The sequence below is a fragment of the Varanus komodoensis genome, unplaced genomic scaffold, assembly GCF_004798865.1.
Source record: "Varanus komodoensis strain SLA01 unplaced genomic scaffold, ASM479886v1 scaffold20_1, whole genome shotgun sequence".
In the NCBI taxonomy this organism is placed as follows: domain Eukaryota; kingdom Metazoa; phylum Chordata; class Lepidosauria; order Squamata; family Varanidae; genus Varanus; species Varanus komodoensis.
In genome coordinates, this window is record NW_025335587.1 from 9,417,906 (window position 1) to 9,441,033 (window position 23,128).

The 23,128-nt window shown below is 40.7% G+C and overlaps 1 protein-coding gene across 6 annotated transcripts in view; it reads right to left on the bottom strand.

Moving 5' to 3' along the window:
* Positions 1-23,128, bottom strand: part of DOCK7 (dedicator of cytokinesis 7) — a 175,265-nt gene that overhangs the window by 145,527 nt on the left and 6,610 nt on the right. For all 6 annotated transcript variants that reach the window (XM_044430508.1, XM_044430507.1, XM_044430506.1 and 3 more), the window contains exons 2-4: positions 18,841-18,946; positions 3,082-3,257; positions 1,844-1,912 (exon numbers count right to left, since the gene is read on the bottom strand). In XM_044430508.1, coding sequence (XP_044286443.1) covers positions 1,844-1,912; positions 3,082-3,257; positions 18,841-18,946 — 351 coding nt within the window. The remainder of the gene's footprint in view (positions 1-1,843; positions 1,913-3,081; positions 3,258-18,840; positions 18,947-23,128) is intronic.

Genomic DNA, 23,128 nt, shown 5'->3' on the forward strand with positions numbered 1-23,128 from the left:
TCCTGCTTACTACCCATGCTCCTAGCACTGGTGTACATGCACCTCAACTCCTTCCCACCGTTTCCTTTCCTTGGAGTTCCCAGTCTCCTCCTTCCTCCCATCCTCCCTGATACCTGGCCCCTCTCTGTAGGAGTCCTGTCAGTCCCTGCAGTATCTCTAAAACCCTGCTCCCAGAGCCCTGATCCTCCCCCCACACTTGTCCAGTGCAGACATGTTACTGGGGGGACTGAACTCCCTCCCGGCTCAGTTTAAAGTCTTCTGGATGAAGCTCGCTAGAGCATCTCCAAAGGACCTTTGCCCCATCCTCGTGAGGTGTAACCCGTCCCTTGCCAGAAGTCTATTGGCAAGAAAACGAGTGCCGTGGTCGAGGAACCCGAAGCGTTCCTTCTGGCTCCACACCCTAAGCCAGTCGTTCACCTCAGAGGCCCTCCTGTCCCTTCCTGGCCCAAATCCCCAGACAGGTAAGATTGACGAGAAGGCCACTTGGGCCTTTAGTTCCCTGAGTTTCTTCCCCAAGACCTCAAAGTCCCTGGTGATCCTGACCACACCCTGTCTGGCCACGTCGTTTGTGCCCACATTTATCACCAGGAGCAGCCGGTGGCCCCCGGAGCGAACAAGACGCTCCACTCTGTCCTTCACTTGCCGGATGTGTGCACCCTGCAGGCAGCAAACCTCCCTTGTCTCCAGGTTGGGGCGGAACACCGCCGCCTCAGTGCCCCTCAGCAGGGAGTCCCCAACAACAATCACCCACCGCCGTACCTTCCCGGTGCTGGTGGGCAGCCGTGCCCTGGCCCTTGCCTCTCCTGCAGCAGCGCCCTTGCTGCTTGTCGTTCCAGGCTGAGGGTCCTGCTGGTCCCCCGAGGCCTCATCAGCCCCAGGCTCCCCAAGTGGAGAGAACCTGTTTCCCAGCTCCAGATTGGTGCCATTAGAAGGAGACTGTGCTGGCCTCCTCCTCCTGTGGGTGACATACCTCCATGTCTCCACAGCTGCTCCTCCTGTGGCCTCTCCCTCACCCCTCTGTCCAGAGGGGGGCTGCTCCCAGGGGGCCTGGAGAGCTCTCTCGGCCCTCAGGCACCTCACCTCCTCCTCCTCTAGCAGGGTCACCAGCTTGCATCGAGGGCAAGTGTATCCCTGCCTCTCCTGGGGGAGAAGGGCGAACATGTCGCAGCTCTCGCAGCGGACAGCAACCCCCATGACTCCCGTCAAGGCCATCTCCTGGTCTGCCATTGGGATCCCTTCCAAGACCTTACCTTGGTCCCCTGTCTTGTTTGTCCTGCAGTTCCTCTCACTCGCCCAGTTCTCCCAGACAAAAACCCACTCGAACACACACACAAGGATAAAATAAACTTAAATTTATAAAATAAACTTAAATTGGAGGAAAAACAAAGCAAAGAACAGCACAGCACCAAAGGAAGGAAGGAAGGAAGGACAGAAAACAAAGGGGAAAAAAACCCATGTGTCCCAGGGAAGGGAGTCCCCAGACACTGATAATGAAATTACTCAGCTGCAAACGGTCTGGTCCTTCGGAATGCCTCCAGAAGATGGCCCTTTCACTTTACTTGCTTCCAATAAACAACTATCCCCAAAGACTGGAAAAGGTAGCAAAAGGTAGATACTCAAAAGGTAGCATGTCAAAAAGTTACGACATCCTTTTCTAGTATTCCTCCAAAACTTTCAGAAAGTTGATCTTTCTTTCCTGGTATCCTTGTTGAGAGTTGCCTAAAAACGTCAGTGTTATGAAAGAGCTCTGTGTCTATTGAGTTTACAGCAATGATCCTCTGAAAATAATAATCTCACCTCATGCACTATTTAAATGCCTCCTATACAACTACATGTGACTTACTTTCTGTTCACAATGGCCCAATCTTCTGTGTAACTTCTCACACAATCCCTCACATGGGGGTCCATTTCACTATAGGTAAAAAGAAAAGATCTTTATGATCTGCTCAAACCACAAAAAATCAGCACTTGCTTATTTAAACTGTTGGTTAATATTACATTAACAAATAGAAACTGGCACACTGAAAGTGTACATGATGTTCCTGGATGTTACTAGGCAGTACAGATTCACCCCCACCCTGCTTAAGACTTGCTTAACGGTGGCAAAGAAGAAATCTCAAAGCCTTCTGTCCTACTGCTTGCATGTTAACAATCTAAGTGACTGTCCATGAGATTGCTGGACTTAACAAAGCATTATTTGAACAACACAAGCAATGCTGTGGTTTGGGCCTTTCCCATATAATCCTGGTAATGTCTTCAGGGATGTAATCACATAAGTGGGCTCCTGAGGTCTAGCAACACTAGGCTGAAAAGTAACTTATTCTAGTTGCTATGCCAAATTGACTGCTCAATTGACCAAACTGAGTATGTCCCTTCTTGTCTCTTTTACCAAACCTGCATCCCCTGATGCTACTTCTACCTCTGTACCACATGTTCCAACTCCCACTGATACTGCTGGTCAATCCACTCAGGGCTAGTGTCAAGGACTGACTTAGTTGGGCACTTGCCCAGGGGACACACTCTAGTGAAAGACACACTGAGGAGAGCTCCTTCATCTTGCTCCTTCATCTGCCCAGCCCTGGCCAAAACAATGTTGCTGGTGTGACGGAGTAGCAGAAAACATTGTCCAATTGCTCACTGCCTGTCAACTAGGCAAGCAAGCTCATGGTGACACTAATGAAGCAGCAGAAGCAGCTAATAACAGTGCTGGTTAGCAGGTAGACACATCATGGGCGTTTCTTGCCCAAATGCCCTCCAAAACCTAGTACCAATACTGAATTCGTTCTTTCCCCTGCTTTTCAGCTCAGCCCAGAATTTCAAGAGTGTTCTTCTTATAGGGCTCTTCCTACAGTCACACTACTCTTCCTACAGCCTACAGCCACCACTACCATCTCTTTCTCTCTCCCAAACTCAGCTTGCACCTTCCAAAAGCCTCCTGGTCCCAGCGCATCACTATGAGTGAAGATGCAAAAGAAGGGTAAGGAAATGAGGTCCAATTCTGTCAACACCTTCAGTTGGGCATTCTGCTTTGATGCTCAGATTTGTTTATGTGAGACCAATGGTCTGTTTTTCACCTCTTACCTCTCTTCAGGTACAGAAGTCACAAGTGTCCTACATTCTCGAGGACTGTAGATAACTTCAATATCATCAGAAGGGAATTCAAGTAAGTCTCTCAAATGACCAGGCTCCACTGCCAGTGGATGTGTTAGAAGGTAATCTTCCAAATCAACTGGATCCACAGGCTCAGTAAGAGGCACCTATTTAAAAAGAAAAAAATATATACATTTTAAAAATGAAATTATGTCCCCAGAACACATGCACTGCACAATAGATCTGTCCTGGCAGTTAACATAACAATTGGGAATGTGCCACACTGGAAAACGCATTCTGTTTAAGTTTAATGGATCTTTGACACATTTCTAATCCAACAGTCAAATGCAGTCTGAACTGGGGTTTTGTTTTCAGCTTCTATTGGTGAAATTGCTTGAAATATTTGTGTGAATTTGGAGTCAAGAATTGTGTATCTCTAAAACAATTTATGCAAATTGTGTAAAATTTGCACAACTCAAGCCTGATTCATCAGACCTGAATTCTCGTTTTTGTCATAGCACTTTATATGAGACATTTGAAAGTATCGTCACTGCATATGCACACACTCTACCTTGCCCCAGCTGACAGTTAATTTCAGATTTGTGCAAAATTTAGGCCTCTGTGACACAATTTGGATAGATATGTGCAAATTACAGAGCAGGAGCTTGAATTTTGTGCAATGTTTGCTGACAGTATTTTTAAATTACGCACATTGTGGACAGTTTGAAAAATAGAGTTCCACATTCTAGGTTGATCGGTATCTGATCAAATCAGTGCCAGGGAAGAATGCACAGGATAGAATATGCTGGGGCAAACTGAGAAAATAAGTTGGCCTTTATCTCTCTATCAAATTCTTTACACATTCCTAGCAGTAATGCATACAAGCACCAATTGCATTTGATGTTAATGTTTCCAGACCAAAATCAGAAAGGATTCACAATAAAGGCATATTCAAATAGTTACCACTATGTTACATCTCTGGAGGTGGGGGAGAGAGCAAGTTACTAATCTAGCTCACAAAAATCCTAACCCTCTCAAAACAGCCAGCCTTGTAGACTGTCCAGCCTTTGCCTGCCTCAATAAGCATTTCCTCATTTATTTATTTATTTAAAACTTTTGTAGACCATCCCATTACCGAAGTCCCAGGACAGTTTAAGAATACAAAATGTAAAAAATAAAAATAAAAACACAGCATCCTAAAATTTAACTAATATTAAAACCCCAATTAAAACAGCCAGGTCTTAAAACATAGGGAAAATAAAAAGGTTTTGGTCTGGTGCCAAAAAGAATAAAGTGATGGTGCCAGGAGAACCTTTCTGGGAGCGAGTTCCTCATGGCATACAGACAAGAAAATCAGGCATCCGCCCGGCTAAATTAAAATCCCAGACCCTGTTTTGAAGGCACATGATGCAACAACCTTGTCTGGTCTGTGCCTGGATGGGAAGCCCCCTGAGAATCTTATGAGAGCTCACTCAAATTCCATCAAGCAGGATATACATGGAAGAAATACAGTGAAAATCAACATTGCTGTACACACACACATTGCAAGAATAAATAATGCTGACTTAACACTTATGGCAACCCAAGAGCTCTTAACACTAACAAACTCAGAGCAGCCATTCCCCATCTAGATAGGAACAGCTATGTTTCCAAGGCGGGTGGGAATTGTAGACCAACACATATGCAGGGCACTGGATTGAGGAAGACTGCCATGAAGATAGCACACTGGGTATACTGGCCATAGGTTGAGGCTTTGGTATGTTCCCAGAACTTGTTAAGCAGTGTTGATTCTTTACTGGCGCTAGTTTTACTCTGTTGTCCCTTTTTTCTTGTTTTAACGTTTTCTTTTGGCTTTACTGTCTGAGCAGACCTGAAAAGATGTTTAGTGAAGAGTGGCATTGGCATGAATTAAACAAACAAGCAATCACCACCCATAATGCTTAGCATTCACAGGCTCTGGTTCTGACCTGAATGTTGTGCTATGCTCAAAAACAAAGTCTATGACGTTTCAATGGAAGGACAGTATTTCCCATAAAAGAGCAACATTCAGGTTGTTTTCATCTTTCATTTTCTTGAACCACAAAGCAACGCTACACTAATCCCTTTTCTAACACACTCACATGCTTTATGCCATGAGGCATGGTCCTTCTCCTAAGTAAATATGCTGCTTCAGAGTTCCTGTTAACAATGCTTTATTGTTGCATGTCCTTATCGTCAAACATCTCCGAGTTCATCCAGAGTAACTCAAGTGTTAAGCCCTCTCTGAACCCCTCCCTAAACTTCAACTCATTCCAGAATCTTTCTTGCATGCCTTCCCAGAAGCGAGGCACAGAGATTCCTCGCTGGCCTTCACCCCTCCTTTTGTTCTGAAAACTGAATCTCCCAGCTGTGTTGCCTCCTAGCAACTGGCAACATCTCCTCAGGGGAAGGGGCCTCTACATCTGACAGACTCCTCAACTACCCTAACCCTTGCCAGACCCCAAACCTGACTCCTGTTTTCCCATTGGCAGATTGGAGCTCTCTTCAGCTTCTGCCCTCAGCTCCACCCCTTGCTGGATTATCTCTGCACTACCAGAATGGTTGGTTGTCACCCCCACTCCCCTGGGTGATGCCTTTTGCTCCAAGACCACCTCAAGCATTCTGACCAGGCTATAAAGTAATGTTCTGCACCTATCTTAATTTGCCTTTACTCTGAATATGAATGCCTAATGAAGACACCAGACAAACGTCTCTGGGGAGGTCATTCTACAGCCCAGATGGCACCACTGAAATTGTCTTCACATAAGTTATCACATGCCTCATCTCATTCACTCATGGGCCAGTGCAGAGTGGTGATTAGAATGCTGGGCTGAGGACTGGGAGTTCTGGGTTCTAGTCCTCACTCAACTATGAAAGTCACTGAGTAACTCTTGGCCAGTCATGGACTCTCAGCCATGGACTTCATAGCATTGTTCTAAGGATAAGGTGAAGTGGCCTGTGTAATCCACCTTGGCTTCCCCACAAGAGAAAAATAAATGAGTTATAAATGCAATGTAATCATTATGTAATTTGGCAAAGGTACCTGTAAAAGTGCATGTGAGGTTGGTTTAAGGTCCAGGCAAGCATATAGAGATGAATGCAATCCTTTAGATAGCTTGGCCCCAAGCCATTTAGGGCTCTGTAAGTTAATACCAGCACTTTACATTTAGCCCAGAAACAGACTGGCAGCCAGGGCATATAATAAAGCATTGGTATAATATGATCATAATGGCCAGCCCACATTAACAACTTCATTGCTCCGTTTTGCACCAGCTGAAGTTTTTGGACCACTTTCAAAGGCAAGCCCATGTATTGCAATAATCCAGAATGTGGAATGCTGAATAGCCAGACAGGACTATTGGAGCTTCTCTTGAAGATGGTCCAGAAACTTCAACTGGTTCAAAATAGGGCTGCTGATGAGGACTGGCAGATATGAACATACAAAACTAGCCTTCTACCATCTTCACTGGTTACCAGCATAAGTCTGGCTTCAATTCAAGGTGTTAACACTTGCATTAAAGCCCTAAACAGCTTGAGGCCAGGGTATTTAAAGGAGAGCCTCTTCCCACATGTACCTACCCAGTCTCTTAGGTCATCATCAGAGGAGCCCCTCCTCAGGAAATAAGGAGAGTAGCTACAAGAAGAAAAGCCTTTTTGGCACTTTGGAATCAGCTCCCCAGAAAGGTTCACCTGGTGCCGTCTTCGTATTTTTCAGAGCCAGACAAAGACCTTTCCAGTATTTTACCTGTTAGAATGACTGTAATGGTTTTAAAGTTTATGTCTGACTATAAACTGTGGTTATGTCTTTTATGTGAATATGGTTTCTATGCACTTTAACACTGCTGTGGTTTTGTTAGGCTGATAGATTTTAATATTGTTATACTGGTGTTTTATTGTATATCTTAATTTTATCTGATTGTGTATTTTTGTTACCCACGAAGGTCAAATAAATAAATAAATGTCCCCAAATTCAACCTTTAGCAACTCTACTTCAAAGAATCTTGGCTGCAGCACTGGCTCCAGGTTTCCCACACACACACCTGAGTGACTCATATCTGAGTATCAGAGCAGTGGTATACAGCAAAAGTATTCGCTACAGCCTTTCAAAAATTTAACCAGACTTAACCAGAAGGCAACCTATAGCATTCTGGAGGGCTACAAGTTGCCCACCAATTGAATATACAAGAAATATTATTGTATTAGAACTAGATAATCAACTACATAACAACAAAAGAAATGTGAGACTTTAAAATATGTATACATTGATGCTGTAGAGTTGCACTTTCTTTAAATACTCAACTGTTCATTGGAAAGAAGAAAAATAACAGTTTTCCCAAATTCAGACTAGCTGCCTCTTCCAATGCACTGTCCTCCTTCACAAAATGAAATGAAAATTGTCATCAACCAGTAGGTGGCCTTTGGCCAGTGCATTTATGGTTTTTACATTTCTACTGAACTCTTCTTCCAAGAAAGCTCAAGCTGACACCTACAAGGTTATACCATTTTAGAGTGAATGGTTACAACAAGGCAGGCTGAGAAACAGGCCTGCAACACTCCTCGTACTATGGTATATAGCTTATTTATTTATTTCTAGACTATATTAGTCACCCTGTAGCTAATAGCACTCAGGATAAGCCATTTGGTGATAGATGGCAAAATATGACCCAGTGACCTTCCGGGGCAAATGCACATATTCAGCTGTTCTGCAGCCTCTAAATTCAGTCTTAGGTTTTTCTACCTATATGGGGAAGGGGACTGAATCAGAGGCTAGAAAAATGCAAGGCAAGAAAGCCAACATGCTGAGAAAATCTTTTTTTGGGAAAGTATGACATATATACAGACAGAACAATAGGCTGTCTACTGTACATGGAAGCATGCACAAATTTGTCTACTCAATTTTTTTTTTCTGTAATGAACAGGAAATAATACTGTCAACACATCCTAGGAACTTCGCCCTATGAAATGAAGTTCCTAGCAGCAAAGGCCACCGGATCTCAGCAACTTCCAGAATGAGGTAAAGCGCCACATTTTTGTCCCTATATCTTTTCAGTTGACTGTCATAGTATGAAGATATAAACAAACATAAACGTCAAACCTAGAAGTCAACAATAGGCTCACCATCTGTGCAGACAGAAATATTGCCTACCACCTGAGTAAACAGGCAAAGCATAAATTCACAATTAGGAAGAAGAACTAGTTTCTGTCAGCTTATTGGCAGATGAAAGACAAATGCATTACTTTAAACTAAGGCTTTTATAGAGGAGAGGCGGAGAAAGAGATCTTTGGAAGGTCAACCTATCTCCTTTCTGGGTATCAGAATCAGTACAAGGGATTAGTTGGCACCGCCCTCCTTGTAAACAGGTTGCCAGATCCTATTAAAGAAACACTATTTGGATCTTCCCTCAGTAAGCCATTTCAGGACATGGGATTTGTTGCCAATCAAGCTTTCAATTAATTTTTCAAGGGAAAATTATAGAGATGGTACACATACTACTTGACTGTGTACTGTGCAAGTATTTTTGCTTTAAAAACAGCAAGTTTGCATAATGCTAGAGAAGGGAGAAGACATCCGTGCAGCAGTCATCAGTGTTCTTCAGCAAGCTATGATGAAGCAGAAAATCCAACAAATTCCATGGGATTATTCCTGCCATCAGTTCACATGCTAGCTCCCATGAAAATCTGACACGTGTTCCCCTTACAACCAAGCATTTCATCTGCTGTCTCACCCACAGAATTTAGTGCGCCATTGCAAATCATTACTTGAAAAAGCTGTCTTTTGTGTGGTGTAGCAGATGCACACAAACTCCCCAGTTCCAAAATGGGAGCCAGAATGTTCTGTAATTTCCAAATGCTTTTTCTGTGACTCCCAAAAAGTCATGTGACTATGATCGCAAACAAAAGGGAAAATTAGTGTGCTTCTTCTGCATTTTTCTTTGTCATAACTTCCTCCCATGTCATGTGGCCCACATCCACTTGTTTTGTTGTTCCCTAACAAGGATCGGGGGACAGTTACACCATCCATGGGGGATGGCCACATCTCATCTCTGTGATCCACAACAAGCACAGCAATGATCTTTCACGCTTATCAAATATTAGTCAGCTAAAACCTAAAATAGGACAGCATATTACTTCTGATCATTGATTTATTTATCAAAAATATTTATTCCCTGCTCCTCCTCCAAAAGAACTACAAGCAGATCACAATATTCAAAGAATAAGAAAAGGTAAAATAAGCCACATTCCACTCTTGAAACTAACTAGCTAAAATATGCTGTAAGACTAACTAAAGACTAAAATAAGCTGCTGTAAGATTGTAACTAAAATGCAGCAACAAGGAAGTTCCAAAAGCTCCGTTTTTTAAAAAATATTGTTGAGAGTAATGGGTGCTTTATTTTGCAATTCAGAGTTTGTTTTATACATGTACTTCTTTTAAATATGTATTTCAACCACCTTTTGTTCATGTATTAATATCAATATAATTTATCCAGTGCATTTAATTTTTCAGCCCATAAAAAGCTAATTAAACACCCCAGCCCTATCTGACAAAATTTCAGGAATCACAGGGTAAAAGATGTCACCTTGTTATAATACAATTGGGCAAATTACAAAGCTAAATGTTTATTCATTCTGGTAGACGACAGAAAATGCTACCAAACCTTCTATGGTTCTCGCAACAGTTCATGCCTCATATTCCATCAAGAAAGACAAAGATGTACTCAAATTGCACATTTAAACAAAATGCATGCTAGTTTTCCTTTTCCAGAAAGGCTAGTTTATCCTTCCCCGATCTGGTGCCTACAGATATATTGGATTGTACTTCATCTGAAAATGGAGCTTCTTCACATTTGCAACTGATTCCAACTCGCATGTTCCACAGATCAGCTTTAATAGCTTGTGGGTTTTTTCTGTGTTAGGATAACCGGAGAACAAATCCATTATTTGGCACTAACAGCATGGCTACAATAGACAGTAAGCCTGACTTTAACACCTTCAAAATTGTCCAATAATCACAGAAAGTGATTCTACTTTATTCAAAGACCCACTTCCCTTACATCCTACAGATATACATACATTACAGCTATATAAATGTGCACACAGCCGTTAACCGAAGTAAGATACCAGTTTGATAGATTGAGTTTATATAAACTATTATCCTTCAGCTAAGCTCTGCTGACAAGCTAGCACAGATGGAGTTAAAGTTGTCAGAGCTTGCATGATAAAACCATGTCCCAAACATTTAGCGCTGGATTGTTACAAGGACACACAAGTGTTTTGTCTTTAAGGCTCTGTTATTCTTCACTGTTATGGTTCCTCGCTAGCTTGAAAATAAAACTCCGCTTCCTATTGACTTTGTCCTTCCCTGGATGTCAAACACAGTATTTTGTTGTGTTTTAGTGCTTCTCTCACCCAGCCAATTCTCATTTCTATTTGTTCACCTACCTGAATCCCTGCAATACAACATGAGCAATGTGTTAGCTAAGCATGTCTATCTGTTATTCCATCCATACAACACTATTGTATTTCCTGTATTTTAAAGTGTCCTGAAATGTGATTCACATGCTATTTTGTTGAGACAGGACCAAATGTGCTGCAATTGAATCAGAAGAGCATGCCTAGGTGATGCCTTTTGCTCCAAGACCACCTCAAGCATTCTGACCAAGCTATAAAGTAATGTTCTGCACCTATCTTAATTTGCCTTTTCTCTGAATATGAATGCCAAATGAAGAATTGTGCAGTGGTTATCAACTTTCCATACTTTTTTAAATGGTCTGATACAAACTAGGGATGCTGAGCAGTGCATTCCTACATACTTCTAGCCAAAGTTAAACTCCACAGAACTCAACAGGAATACTCCCAGGTAAGTGTGCATATTCAATTGCACAAACCTTACTCTTGCAAAAATGTCCAGATGTGTAAAACATGACCGATGTTTGGCTACAGTGCAGTGGATTTTCATTTTTAAATCAGGCTATTAAAAACCCAAATCTTTAAAATTGTTTCAATAAAGAAATAAATAAGCAATAATTAGTCATTAGTTTGTTTATTCACAAACTATGATTGTTTATTCATTGTTTATTTTGTCAAACTGAGATTTAAACCAAAGTGAGTGTTTTAAAATTTCAGAGCATCTGCCCTGCATTTCTTCAAGATTCAAATTACAAATAATAATAAAAGTATTGCATAGGGGCATGTAAACATGATTATTATGATAAAATTTACAGTGCACAAATCACAAGCTTTATAATACCACATATAATCTAATATTTAAAATTACATAAGTCATAATTTTTGCAAGTATCTTCAATGGTTACATATGATCACAGGTCCTTATAGGCCTGCTTTGCCAGTTCCCTCTAGTTCCCTCAGATGTTTTGGAGCACAGCTCCCATTCCATGATCATGTTGGCTAGGACTGTCAGAAATCGTACTACAAAACAACTGGCAGGAACCACACTGGGAAAGACTGGGCTATACTGTGTGGGAGAGGTTCTCCAACATCGCAGGAAAATGTATCTCCAGCCCTGTAACCAAAGATCCTTTCACGGAAGCGACCAAGGACTGAACAGCAAACACATACAAAAAGACCTGAATTGGCACAGAACCAAAATAAAATCTGGGAGTGAAAATCTTTCAGATCCTTCAAATCCTTGAAGTTGTGTTTACTTCCCCATAAAAGATCAGCAGCGAACATGCTTGACAAGGAGAAGCAAGGGCTATTGATGCTTGACCTACTTGGCTTGATCAAAAAGAGTGCATTTATCCTACCAAGCAAGAGAAAGAAAACAACAAAATCTATAGGCACTGGATGAACCAAATCAAAGTCTGCTGTACTATATTCAAAGAAGGATAAGGTCTTTATGCAGTCTAGACAGACAGTAAGGTTAAGCTCACAACTGCTGACTATTCTTACAGCTACAGAATTAACTGTTAAATAAAATTATTTAAAAATTTGGCAGTTGGTTTTTTGAATGTGTGCAGTATTTTCTGCTGCCCATGTACTTCCAGGATCCAGCACTGGCCAGAGTTCACAGGAGAACTGCCAACTGGTCCGGAAATGAGTATTTCCACCCATTTCCACAGTTCCTTTTTGAAACACTAACTCCCCTTTCTACAAGAGGTGAGTTCTGCTGGATGACATAAGCACAGCAGCCCTGCAGGATACTGTCCAGGCTCAGTAATATCTGAATAACAAAGATACAGCTTTTGCTTTCACTGTTGCTTCATGATGGGAAAATGTGTGTGTGTTCTATCTGTCTCCACTGAGCAGCTGGTAAAAGAACAAGAGTTACTGTCAAAAAGAAAACTGGCAAGCCATAAGAACACTGCTGCCATTACAGAAAGTCAATTAAAGCAGTCTTTCCCAATGTGGAGCCTTCAGTATGTTTTGTGCTACAGCATTCCTGACAATTGGCCATATTGACTGGGGCTAAGAACATAAGAAAAAACAATGTGGGACTAGACCAATGATCCTTTGAGTCCAGCACTGTTTACATGGTAGCAAACCAACTACCCAGAGGATCACTCAAGCAGAATGAGTGTCAACACCCCTCCTGCCCAAGCTCCTCAGCAACTGGTGCATGGTAAAGGAATCAGCATACAGCCAGCAAAGCCAGTAGCCACGTAGAGTCTCCTCCTCCACGAATCTGTCCCTTTTTAGAGCCTTCCTGCCACAGTGAATTCCATAGTTTAACTAAATGTTGCAATGCATGAAGTACTACTTCCTTTTATCTGCTCTGAACCTCCTGCCAATCAGCTTCACAGGATGATACCAGATTTCAGTACTACTGGAAAGGGAGAAAAATGTTTCCCTCTCCAATTTCTCCACGCCATGCATAATTTTAAAGATCTGTCATATCTTTCCTTAGCTGCCTTTTGTGCAAGCTGATCAGCTCAGTTGTAGCAGCACCTCATAGGCGGGTTGCTCCAGCTGCAGGCTAATGAGAGCTGAGGTCCAAAACATATGGAATATGCAGTTTGAGAAAAACTGATACAGTTATCTCTAGCATGTTTTCTGGACTTCATCACAGAGCAAGCCCTATAAAACATCAACACACATCAGGGTCTAAAAGATGCCTAGGCCAAAAGGATCTGGGCTCTGAAATGACTTCTGAGGAACTTCTTTGAAAATTTGCACCACCATTTAAGATTAACAGTTTAATTCCTCTGCAATTTAAAATGGCTAAAAACTCAGCTGATGAGAAAAGGCTTGTCATGCTTCCAACATACTGAGGCTTTTTTTCCCCTTTACATGAAATGTCAAGAAAGAGAGGCAGATGGCTATGGCAGGGAAAACCTACTGCTGGAGTAGGAAAGAAAATTAGTATGAAGAAGAAAACATTAAATGATCATATTTCTCAAGTACTGCAGGAGTACTTAGCTAAAGGCTTAGCTAAAGGCTACCGACCTGCCCTATACAATGCCCACATAACATAGGTCAGATAAGCTGACTGGTTATACAATATGCTGCCTTTTCTCTTTCAGCAGTCTTCAGAATTGTGCTTAATGAAATATGCATAAAGAATCTGTGTTCATAAGGAGCAAGTTTACTTTTAGTAGTGAACTTAGAACGTGAAACATCCTATTCTTTTAATGTTCAGATATGCACATTTCTAAACTGAATGCTAAAAATATTTCACACTGTTGACAGATGTATTCCTGATTAGTACTTATGGGGGGGGCTTTTAAGCACTGGTACAGCACCTGCCACTTTCGCAAACCAGTTTGTTTATGGTTTTTGCAGATGCACACCAGGCAAAAAGGCACCAGGTGGAACATTTCCTGGCATGGAAATACAGCGGTAAAGAAAAAATCTGTTCCCTTCCTTTCTTTCCTTTCCTGTCCTCTTTTCTTTTTCCTTTCTTTTTTAAAAACTTTGTAAAGGCAAAGGAGCCCAGCCGGGGGGGGGGGGGGATCACATTGGCTACCTTATTCCCCTATACAAATAACTTACCCACAACAGCAAACATCCCATAGTTATATAAAAGTTCTCTCTGCTGGCTTTATAACCTCCTGCTTTTCTAGAAGGAATGGGTTAGCTGCCCCATGATGAATACAGACAGGAAAAATGACCTTTTAAGTGATTCTAAAAAGAGATGCCTTATGTGAATAGCACCAAATCAGGTTGCCACACTTTCAATCAACCACTGCAGCTGTGCCCTTTTATATCAAGGTAACATGGTAGGCCTTAGCAGATGAGTATGTTTATCAGTGTGCTAGAAAAACCTTAATTGGTTAATTTCTGCACATTAAGCTATTAAAGGGAAAACAACTCGCAGTACACTAGACATGGATTTAACATGGTGTCTGTTTTGTAAAGTCAAACACAATTTTACCACTTCCATGAGGCAAGACAAAGACCATTATATTCTGGCTTAATAAACTGAGATGTGAACCAAAACTTTTGCCTGTGCATACATATGAGCCAGTGTTAAACTTCCATAGCTTAAACACTGGTATCCTTGATTAAAACCATTCCTTCCTGCTTCTTTTGTTAAAAAGAGAAAAAATCCTAAAAACTGAAATAAAGGCTTTCATTTTTTCAATAAAAGAAGCTCTCTTCAAGTGTGCAGCTGCTCACATGTGGAGCTAGACACAGTACAGGGATAGGGCATGCAAATGCACCCTCCACCACCCCTTGAGATCTGAGGTGGAGGCCCTGCTTTAGGAGCCCTCCTTGAAGGAGATCAGGAGAGAGGCTACCCAGAGAAGGGCCTTCTCTGCAGTGGTGCCCCATTTATGGAATACATTCCCCAGAGAGGTTCGCCTGGCACTGATGCTTTATTCTTTTCAGCGTCAGGTGAAAACCTTTTTATTTTCCCATTATTTTAATGTTTAGTATATTTTAACTGGATGATTTGCTGGATGCTGCATTTGTTTTGCTATTATATTGTTCCCTACTTAAGCTGTCTCAAGATGTCAGCGGTGGAGTACAAAAGTTTTAAATAAATCAATCAATAAATCTGTTTGTGTGTGGCTTCGATGTAAATCTTCATGTCTTGAGCAAAAAGGTCTGAAGAAGGGTCTGTAACTGCATTTAGCTGAAGAGTTCCCATGACCATTAAACATGATTACAGGAACTCTGTACATGCATTCCACGGAATGCATATAGATGCCCCCCTTTATGTTAAATGTGCAAATGTCTACACAAACCTAGGAACGTAGAGATGCTGGAATGGGCTTCTGTGCACTTCCATGTCTACATACCTATTTTAGCCCTACATTACAAGCAGGTGCATGACAAAAAGAGCCAAAGGGAATCCCTAATCTCACTTCAAATCCAATCTGCACAGCTGTTCCTTTTCCCCCTCTGGACAACAAAGCGTTCATCTTTTATCATGAAGGGCATCATAGCAGCAACCATATTAAAGAGATTGCAGAATCTTCACAGAGTTTCCAAATATGTTTTATAGGTTCCATTCAGATGCATTCTGTCTAATTTTTACATAGCTGAACATCTGCATGCTCACAAACAAATAGAAAATGGAAGCTAATATGGGGAATAGGAAAATGGAGAAGTCAGAAGTTGTCCTTTATGCAGTTCCTTTTCCACAGTTTTGCATACAGCAAAAACGAAAAGAATATTGAAAGCATTTTGCTGCTTTTCCAACACAAAAGGTTATCTACAGTTTACTGATTGTCAGCAGTCCATGTTCTACATTTACTCAACTTTTTAATTCACCTCAGTCATAATGAACGTTACATTATCTTGCTTTGTTCTGGAAGATGCTCCATCTTACCAGATAATTTGCAAAAGAGGTTGCAAACTTTTCAACCAGCTACTCTAGCTTGTTGTGAAGACCTCCACACCTTGTATCTTCATGTGTGAAAGGTTCACCTGCCTATTTTGGAACATCAGGCTGCTGCTGAAAGCATAAGAGCAAACCAGGCATTTTTTCCTATTCAGTTAGTAGCCCTAGTTGCAAAGAATACAGTGTTCCACTCAATCATTTACAATGCACTTGTCAGTGCCACACTTTCACAATAATTCAGCCATTCTATTTACCACATATTTCCTTGCTGGTGGCAGGCAACAATCACCTCTTAGTGAGTGGACTGTACCTTACCCGTCAGCCTCACCCACACACACTACACTGGTTCCCTTTCCATTCATGGACCCACTGCCATTTTCAAGCCTGCAGCAATCTTCCTCTCCTTTTTGCCAGCAGCACTTTAGCCTCTGAGCCAGATGTGCATTCATGACCCACTGGATGGCTTCTCCAATCTACTGCCCTCCAGAAGTAAAGGACTACAGTTCCCAACTTTACCAGCAAGTTTCTGTTAAAAAGTGACAGATGTGGCACTAAGAACAGGCATCCCAGCATCACAGTAGAATCATTAAAAACCTGCTCTGAAGAACACCTTCACTGAGGTGCTTCTTTGGGCATGCCTTCATTACTGTTTGCCTTATCAGAGCTAGACAAACTAGGGTGTGTCAGGAGGTTTATGCTGTCCAGTAGCAGCCTACTGGCAATTATTTGGGGAAAGAGAGCTCTTGTAAAAAAGAGGTCCACCAACAGGAAGTCATTCCCTTCCCAGCCTTATTAGGTAACTGGGCTGCAATGTCTTTTCCAGTAAACTGATCTCTTCTCTGCCAGAATAGCTGGTGGACCTGTTCCAGGTAGAGCAAGAGATCCCTTTTTAAGGCAGGATGAATTCTTACCAGTTCTCTTGATCAATCTTGCTCTAATTCTAGTGCCCCATTGGGCAATGGCAAACGTTCAAAGAAATGACTCAGAAATGAAAGGAAAGAGTAAGAGTCATTGACCTTTTCATATTTAAATGAAACAAGATTTAACAAATGCACTCCCTTTTATTTAATTTCAAGCTGACTTTTACATTACCTGTCAGATGATTTGCAAGCTACCATATCATTGCATACAGCCAGATAATTCGTTCAAGTTACTGCCCTGTCACAGAATGCATGAACTAAGCATGAATACACAACACTATTGACCATAATTAAAGTTACCCAGTGAGGGCAGGAAAAAGGCTACAACTCATGACACTCAACCTGCAGCAGTCCCATTAGCTTCAAAAAGAATTCTTTTAAGTGTTACGTATTCAAAATGTGAACTTATCACCTTCTGTAAACTTTCTGGACATATGTAGAAATATCCTGCAAATGCCTAAGCACACCCATGAGGCATCAAACTGACAGTGCCACCATTCTAGAAACTAGCTCAATTATCCTGAACCTGGAGCTACTGCAGATGAATTTCAAGAATCCAGCTCCAACAAGATGAGACAGACTGGATCCAACCTTGTTTCATCTTCAGTTAATACAGAAATTAGCCATTCGTCTTGATCTTTTAGATTCACAATATCCAAAAGACAGAGACCTGCCACACAGTCTTTGTAAAACTAAGTGGGCAATCAAAAGTTAAAATCAGTATTTTAAATCACCAGGAGTCCTCCATGGTTGATTTCATAATCACAAAAATGTAACAAAAGAAGCTACATTAGCTAGGGGCAGCATCCCAAATTAGGGGAGACAAAGCTCACTTGCCACATCAGGCTATCCCAGGTTCTTTCTTCCCATCAGATCCCTGCACTCATACCAAGCATTTACCTTGAAGATCAGTTGAACCCTCTAAAAGGAATTAGGATGAAGGCTAGAGAAACTGGAAGTAATGTTTTGCCTTTTTGTTCACAAGAAGTATATTTACATGTTACTTGTTGTGTGTATTTTTAATGTATTCACACAAAAAAAACTATAACTGGCTAGATCTGAATCCCAGATAGAACTGAATACCACAGCCAAACAGCATCACCATATTGCAATTCCACAAGCAACATTGGCTTGTTTCCCAAGCTAGTTATGCTGCTGTTGTCAGGTACATTACAAAGTAAAAATTTGCCACAACCAAATTCATATAATAAATGCAAACAGATCTGTTTCCTCAGGATACCATCATTTTGTATTTGGGTATGTATGTATGCATGTATGTATGTATAATGTACTGCATTTATATACTACTCCACAGATTCTGGAACAATAAAGAGAAAAGTAAAATGCTACATTAAAAGAAAACATCAGTAAAAGAAACAAAATACAAACAGCAGCTAGACAACCAAGGAAAGTTCTTGAAACAAAGATGCCTTCAGGAGGCACTGGAAAAAACACAGTTTGCTCCAGAGACAGGGAGTTCCAGAGAAATGGGAGTCATCATATTAAAGAATCTTTTCTGGGTGGACTCCAATCAGGCCCTTACCTTAATTAGCAAAAGCATGCTATGGACATACCCCTTAAAAATACCTGGGATAAATATTTCCCTTGCAAGTATTTCAAAAGGACGTGCCAAGGCTTATGCGAATGGGACAGCATACAAAAATTCCAAATAAATAAATAAATAATTTTATGCCCAGCATTTCATGTTGGATGCAAACATCGAATCTAGTTTGTTTGAAAACTTACCTTTCTACAAGGAAATAATGCTTAAGGTACTTACGAGAATAATATCCAATGGCATCCGGAGAAAGCATTTTAATAAATATGTTAAGTCTTTTAAAGAATCACACTACACTGTGTTGCTTTTGTTGCCTCAAAATGACACAGCTACCCTTCTGGAAATTCTTGTTAAGAAACTCATGTATTTTCTACTTTGGCATTTGATAGCCATACATTCAGGTATAATCCATAAACTAGCAATCTCCAGTTTAGGAAAGCCAGCTTAACCAGTTTGTGTTCTGCAAAGATACATATTTCTTATCGATACGAAAAAAAATCACTTACACTTGTATGATGGGAAATGCTGCCTCCAATATTAAGGTTCTTGAGAAGCTGTGGTGATCCACCATATTGCCCTGAAATCTGCTTCCGAACTTCAGCTGCTACAGTTCTAGAACAAGAAAGTTCTTTTAGTAAGACGTATCAGTTACTTATACATATGCAATTAGAACTATGTATGATGCAGGCATGGTATATATTGCACAATGAATTATCCATTTCAGTGTATGAATGCACTGAACATGCAAATTGTTCACCACCATGGGATTTTTTTTTTGTTAATGTTGTTGATTTTGACCATTTACAAAGTAGATTATCAATTGATCTACCACAAGTATCCATCTCTAACAACAAATTTGCACACGACCAACAAACAAAGGAAAGACAATTGAAAAAAAATATAGAAAATGAAGGAGTAAGGCAAATGAGATACAAAATTGGAAGCAAAAGTTCCATTGCATTTATAAAAATTACTACGAGTGTCATTTCATATTAAATGATGAAATAGCCACTTTTTGTTCATTTGTTGTTTCTAAAATCCCAGTTACAATAGCCATCAGAGAAGGCTTATCTCCTGTATTCTGCAGAGAATCTTCACTTCCAAAGTTACATGAAGGGATGAGCCCACCAACTCATCACTTTCAAAGCTACCAGAGGAGATGAATCCACCCAAGTTGCTATCAACCAAGTTCAATTATTGATGGACAAGTCTTTCCCCTTTGACTAATATGCTAGTCACTCTGGTATCCTAAAATATCATCCTGGTTCACATGTAATGACAATCCATGGGTTAAAGATCCCCCCCCCCTTTCTCGAAAGTGAAACTGCTAGGTTGCTAGGTTGTTTTTTTAGTCTAAACAAGCCAGCTGTTCAGGTACAGACATTACAATCTATGACCTACGAAGAAGTCCATCATGTATCATGGAGCAAAAACAACAGTGCTAGGTGCATCATTCATGGCTGAAGTACCCATGGTATATTTAACAGATGGGCTGTTACATGCCAACAGGGCCATTACCATTCATTGATAACATGGGTTAGGAATTACTTTTTGCCCAAAGAATAAAGTTTGTAGGCAACCTGCAAATAACCTATAGAGACTACATGAAAGAATATTGAAACTGTCTGTTTTGTTTCAAAGCCTGGACCCTAAAAAGGTTTGGCAATAAAAAAAATCTATGCAAGTGAAGGCAAAACCAGACATAAGATTTCCAAATAATTATATCTAAAGTAACATGCTTCCATGATTTTTTGCTGAGTTTCCAAACCAGCTTTGCTTTAAATCTTAACAACCAGCACACAGACTGCTGGAGTTTGATGACTGACTTAAGAGTCCATCAGGTGTTTGAGAAGAGGTTTAAAGTCTTTTAAAGCATGACACTGACAACCCCTTTCATCACCAGGATCATCAGAGATGGAAAATGCTAAGCCAGCAATGCAAACAATAGTTTGCTAATAAGAGTTAGATAGTGAAACATGAGAAACAAATTATAATGTGAAAGAACTGTCTAACACTAGTTCAGGTCACTCAATGAAACCAACTTAGATTCAGAACAGTAAAATATACATTTTATGGTTTTATGGTGTGGTGATGGCCACTACCTTACAGTATCTTTAAAGGGGAACATTTGAATAGTTTATGAAAGTCGTAGTGACATAATGGTGGTGAGACTGAGCTATGATTCACAGTTCTAGATTCCACCTTCACCTCAGCTATGAACATGCTTAGGTAAAGCCAATGTTAAAAGCCTTAGCCCTGTCATGCACAATATTGGGCACAGCCATACTGACTTCTATAAGGTTGTAGTAAAGATTACTACTAGATAATGTATATGCAGCACTTTGAAAGAACCATATAAATGTTTAATAACAACAACAACAACAACAACATCAGCAATGCTGTATCACTGGCTGTTAGCCACAATACCAAAATAGAGTCAAAGGCAGTATGCTGCAGGAGAGGGAACAACATACAAGGGAGACTATTGCCTTCATTTTTCATTTGTGAGCTCCCTGGGTCACCAGCTGGTGAAATTGAAAAAAATCACTGATACTTATATGCTTCACAATTGTGTCCTAAGAAAGAGAGCCGATACTTTCATGGCCTCCCCAGTATTTCTATTTTGTACCAGTAACAAGCTTATTTCAATACACCCAACTCTTTGTGAACCTGCAAAACCCAAGCTTATTGAAGTTCTCCAAATTTCAAGTCAAAACCCATTCTGACTTGAAACTGTAATAGACTGCAAGCACTGTGAATGCGGGGTGGGGGACATGAAAATCTGTGCATATTTTTCCAAACAAACTCATTAACTGGGCACATCCTTGAAATGTACATATTCTTCCTCCAATGACTAATGTAAATTTGTGCACATTTTCCATGCTTATTTTTAAGTGTATACATTTATATCCTGTTTTTTTTCTTACAGCAAACTTAAAGCAGCTTACATCATTCTCTCCCCCCCTCCCCACTTCATTCTTAGCCGCACAACAACAATCCTATGAGGTAGGTTGGGCTAAAAGTCTGTGACTGGCCCAAAGTCATCCAGTTGGCTCCATGGCTGATTGGGAAATACAAACCCAGATCACCTGAGCTCTTAACCACTACAACACACTGGCTCTTATTTACATTTATCTAAATCTATAGATATCAATAGCAGTGTGTGCCAGGTTCAGATTTGGTCCAGAAGGTGCAAAGGATCAAAAACAGATTTCTCACACATCCCTACCTAACTCTCATTAGGTTTATTTGTACTTGGAGGCCTAGTTTTTGAATGAAGAACTTGGTTGTAATGTATGTGAGTTAACTGGCTCTCTTAGCATGTTTCAGTGCTAAGGTGGACAATAAAACAGTCTACTTTGTTCTGGATTATCCCATTAGGCTATGAAACTAAGCATGCTTACTTGGAAGGACATCTGTCACAGTCAGTAGGTCATATTCTTGAATATGCAAACCTAAGACTGGAGATCAAGGAATTTTATACATAAAGCTTTGCCTGACTAAAGTAAGTTATCTATAACATTATCTAATGCTCATGTGAGTTCATGAAAGTCTTCAAGCAATTAAGTCTGCATTTCAAGCTAGAATCTTTCACCACAGAAACTACTCAGCAAGGAGAAAGCAAAATAAATCTTTACAATAAGCCTCTGGTAATCTTGAGGTTGAAAAGCAATCCCTAGTACATGACATTGCAGCCCAAAAGGAAGTTTGACAAAAATAAAAAAGATATCTATAAAATACATAAGTAACTTTCTACTCTCCAGGTGATTTGGACTACAATTCCCATCAGCCCTAGCCAACATAGGTTATGGTGTGGGTTATTAAGAACTGTATGTCAAAACACCTGGGGGATATGGTTTGTCCACCCATGTCCTTCTATTTTTTAAAACAGTTTTAGCACTTCTCTTTGTGTGTATGTAGATTAAAACATTTCAAAAAAGAATCTTCTTGCATGCCAGGGCTCAAGAGTAGCAACCTTCTGTGCAGAAATTTAACTAATCAAAGGTTGAGCTAAAGGACTTTTTCCTTCCCAAAATAACAAGGAAAAGAACATACAATTGTGTTGTCTCTATACTATATTTACCGCTATGCTTTTTTGCCTAGTTACACCATTTGTTTTGGCGGACCATTGAGTATGACCTGGACAACTCAGGATCCTCCAAACCAAACACAGTCAACCAAGTGCGTAAGACTGCCACTGGGGATTCAACAGACCTCATGTTTTTCCAGCCAAAGGCTGTCAGAAAGAAGCAAGAACAGTCAAATTTTAAAGGCACTGTTCTCAAACATGCCCAAAAAACGTCTTCCCACTCCAGGAAATGACTGCACAGGACAATACCTATAAGTAGCATATCAGCATCTTTTTAGGGCAGGGCTTTCCTTAGCCAGGCTGCAGGTGGTCCTGTAGCTACACCAAACCTGGCAGCAACAGGAAGGAGCACAGTCTTGATGGTAACAGTCCTAGTCTACTTGATCCTCTCTGCTTTCACGGATGCTACTTCTGCAGCATAAACTGAGCTAGCAACGTTTCTTGATATTCTGGTATAGTAAAAACAGCATTCTCACCTGGCTATCTTCCAAGTAAAGAAAACTATAAATTCTGGATCACCATTTGATACTAGTTTTGAGAATTCTCTAGTATTCTTTCTCAGGAATGGTCACATTAATTTTTAACAGTGGAGATGAAAGACAGATGCTAATATCCAGGAAGGCAATCCACTGCAGCAAAATAAAGGAGGTCATTTGCATTAAAAGCACTTGGGGACTACCAATGGGATGTGTGTGGGATTCATT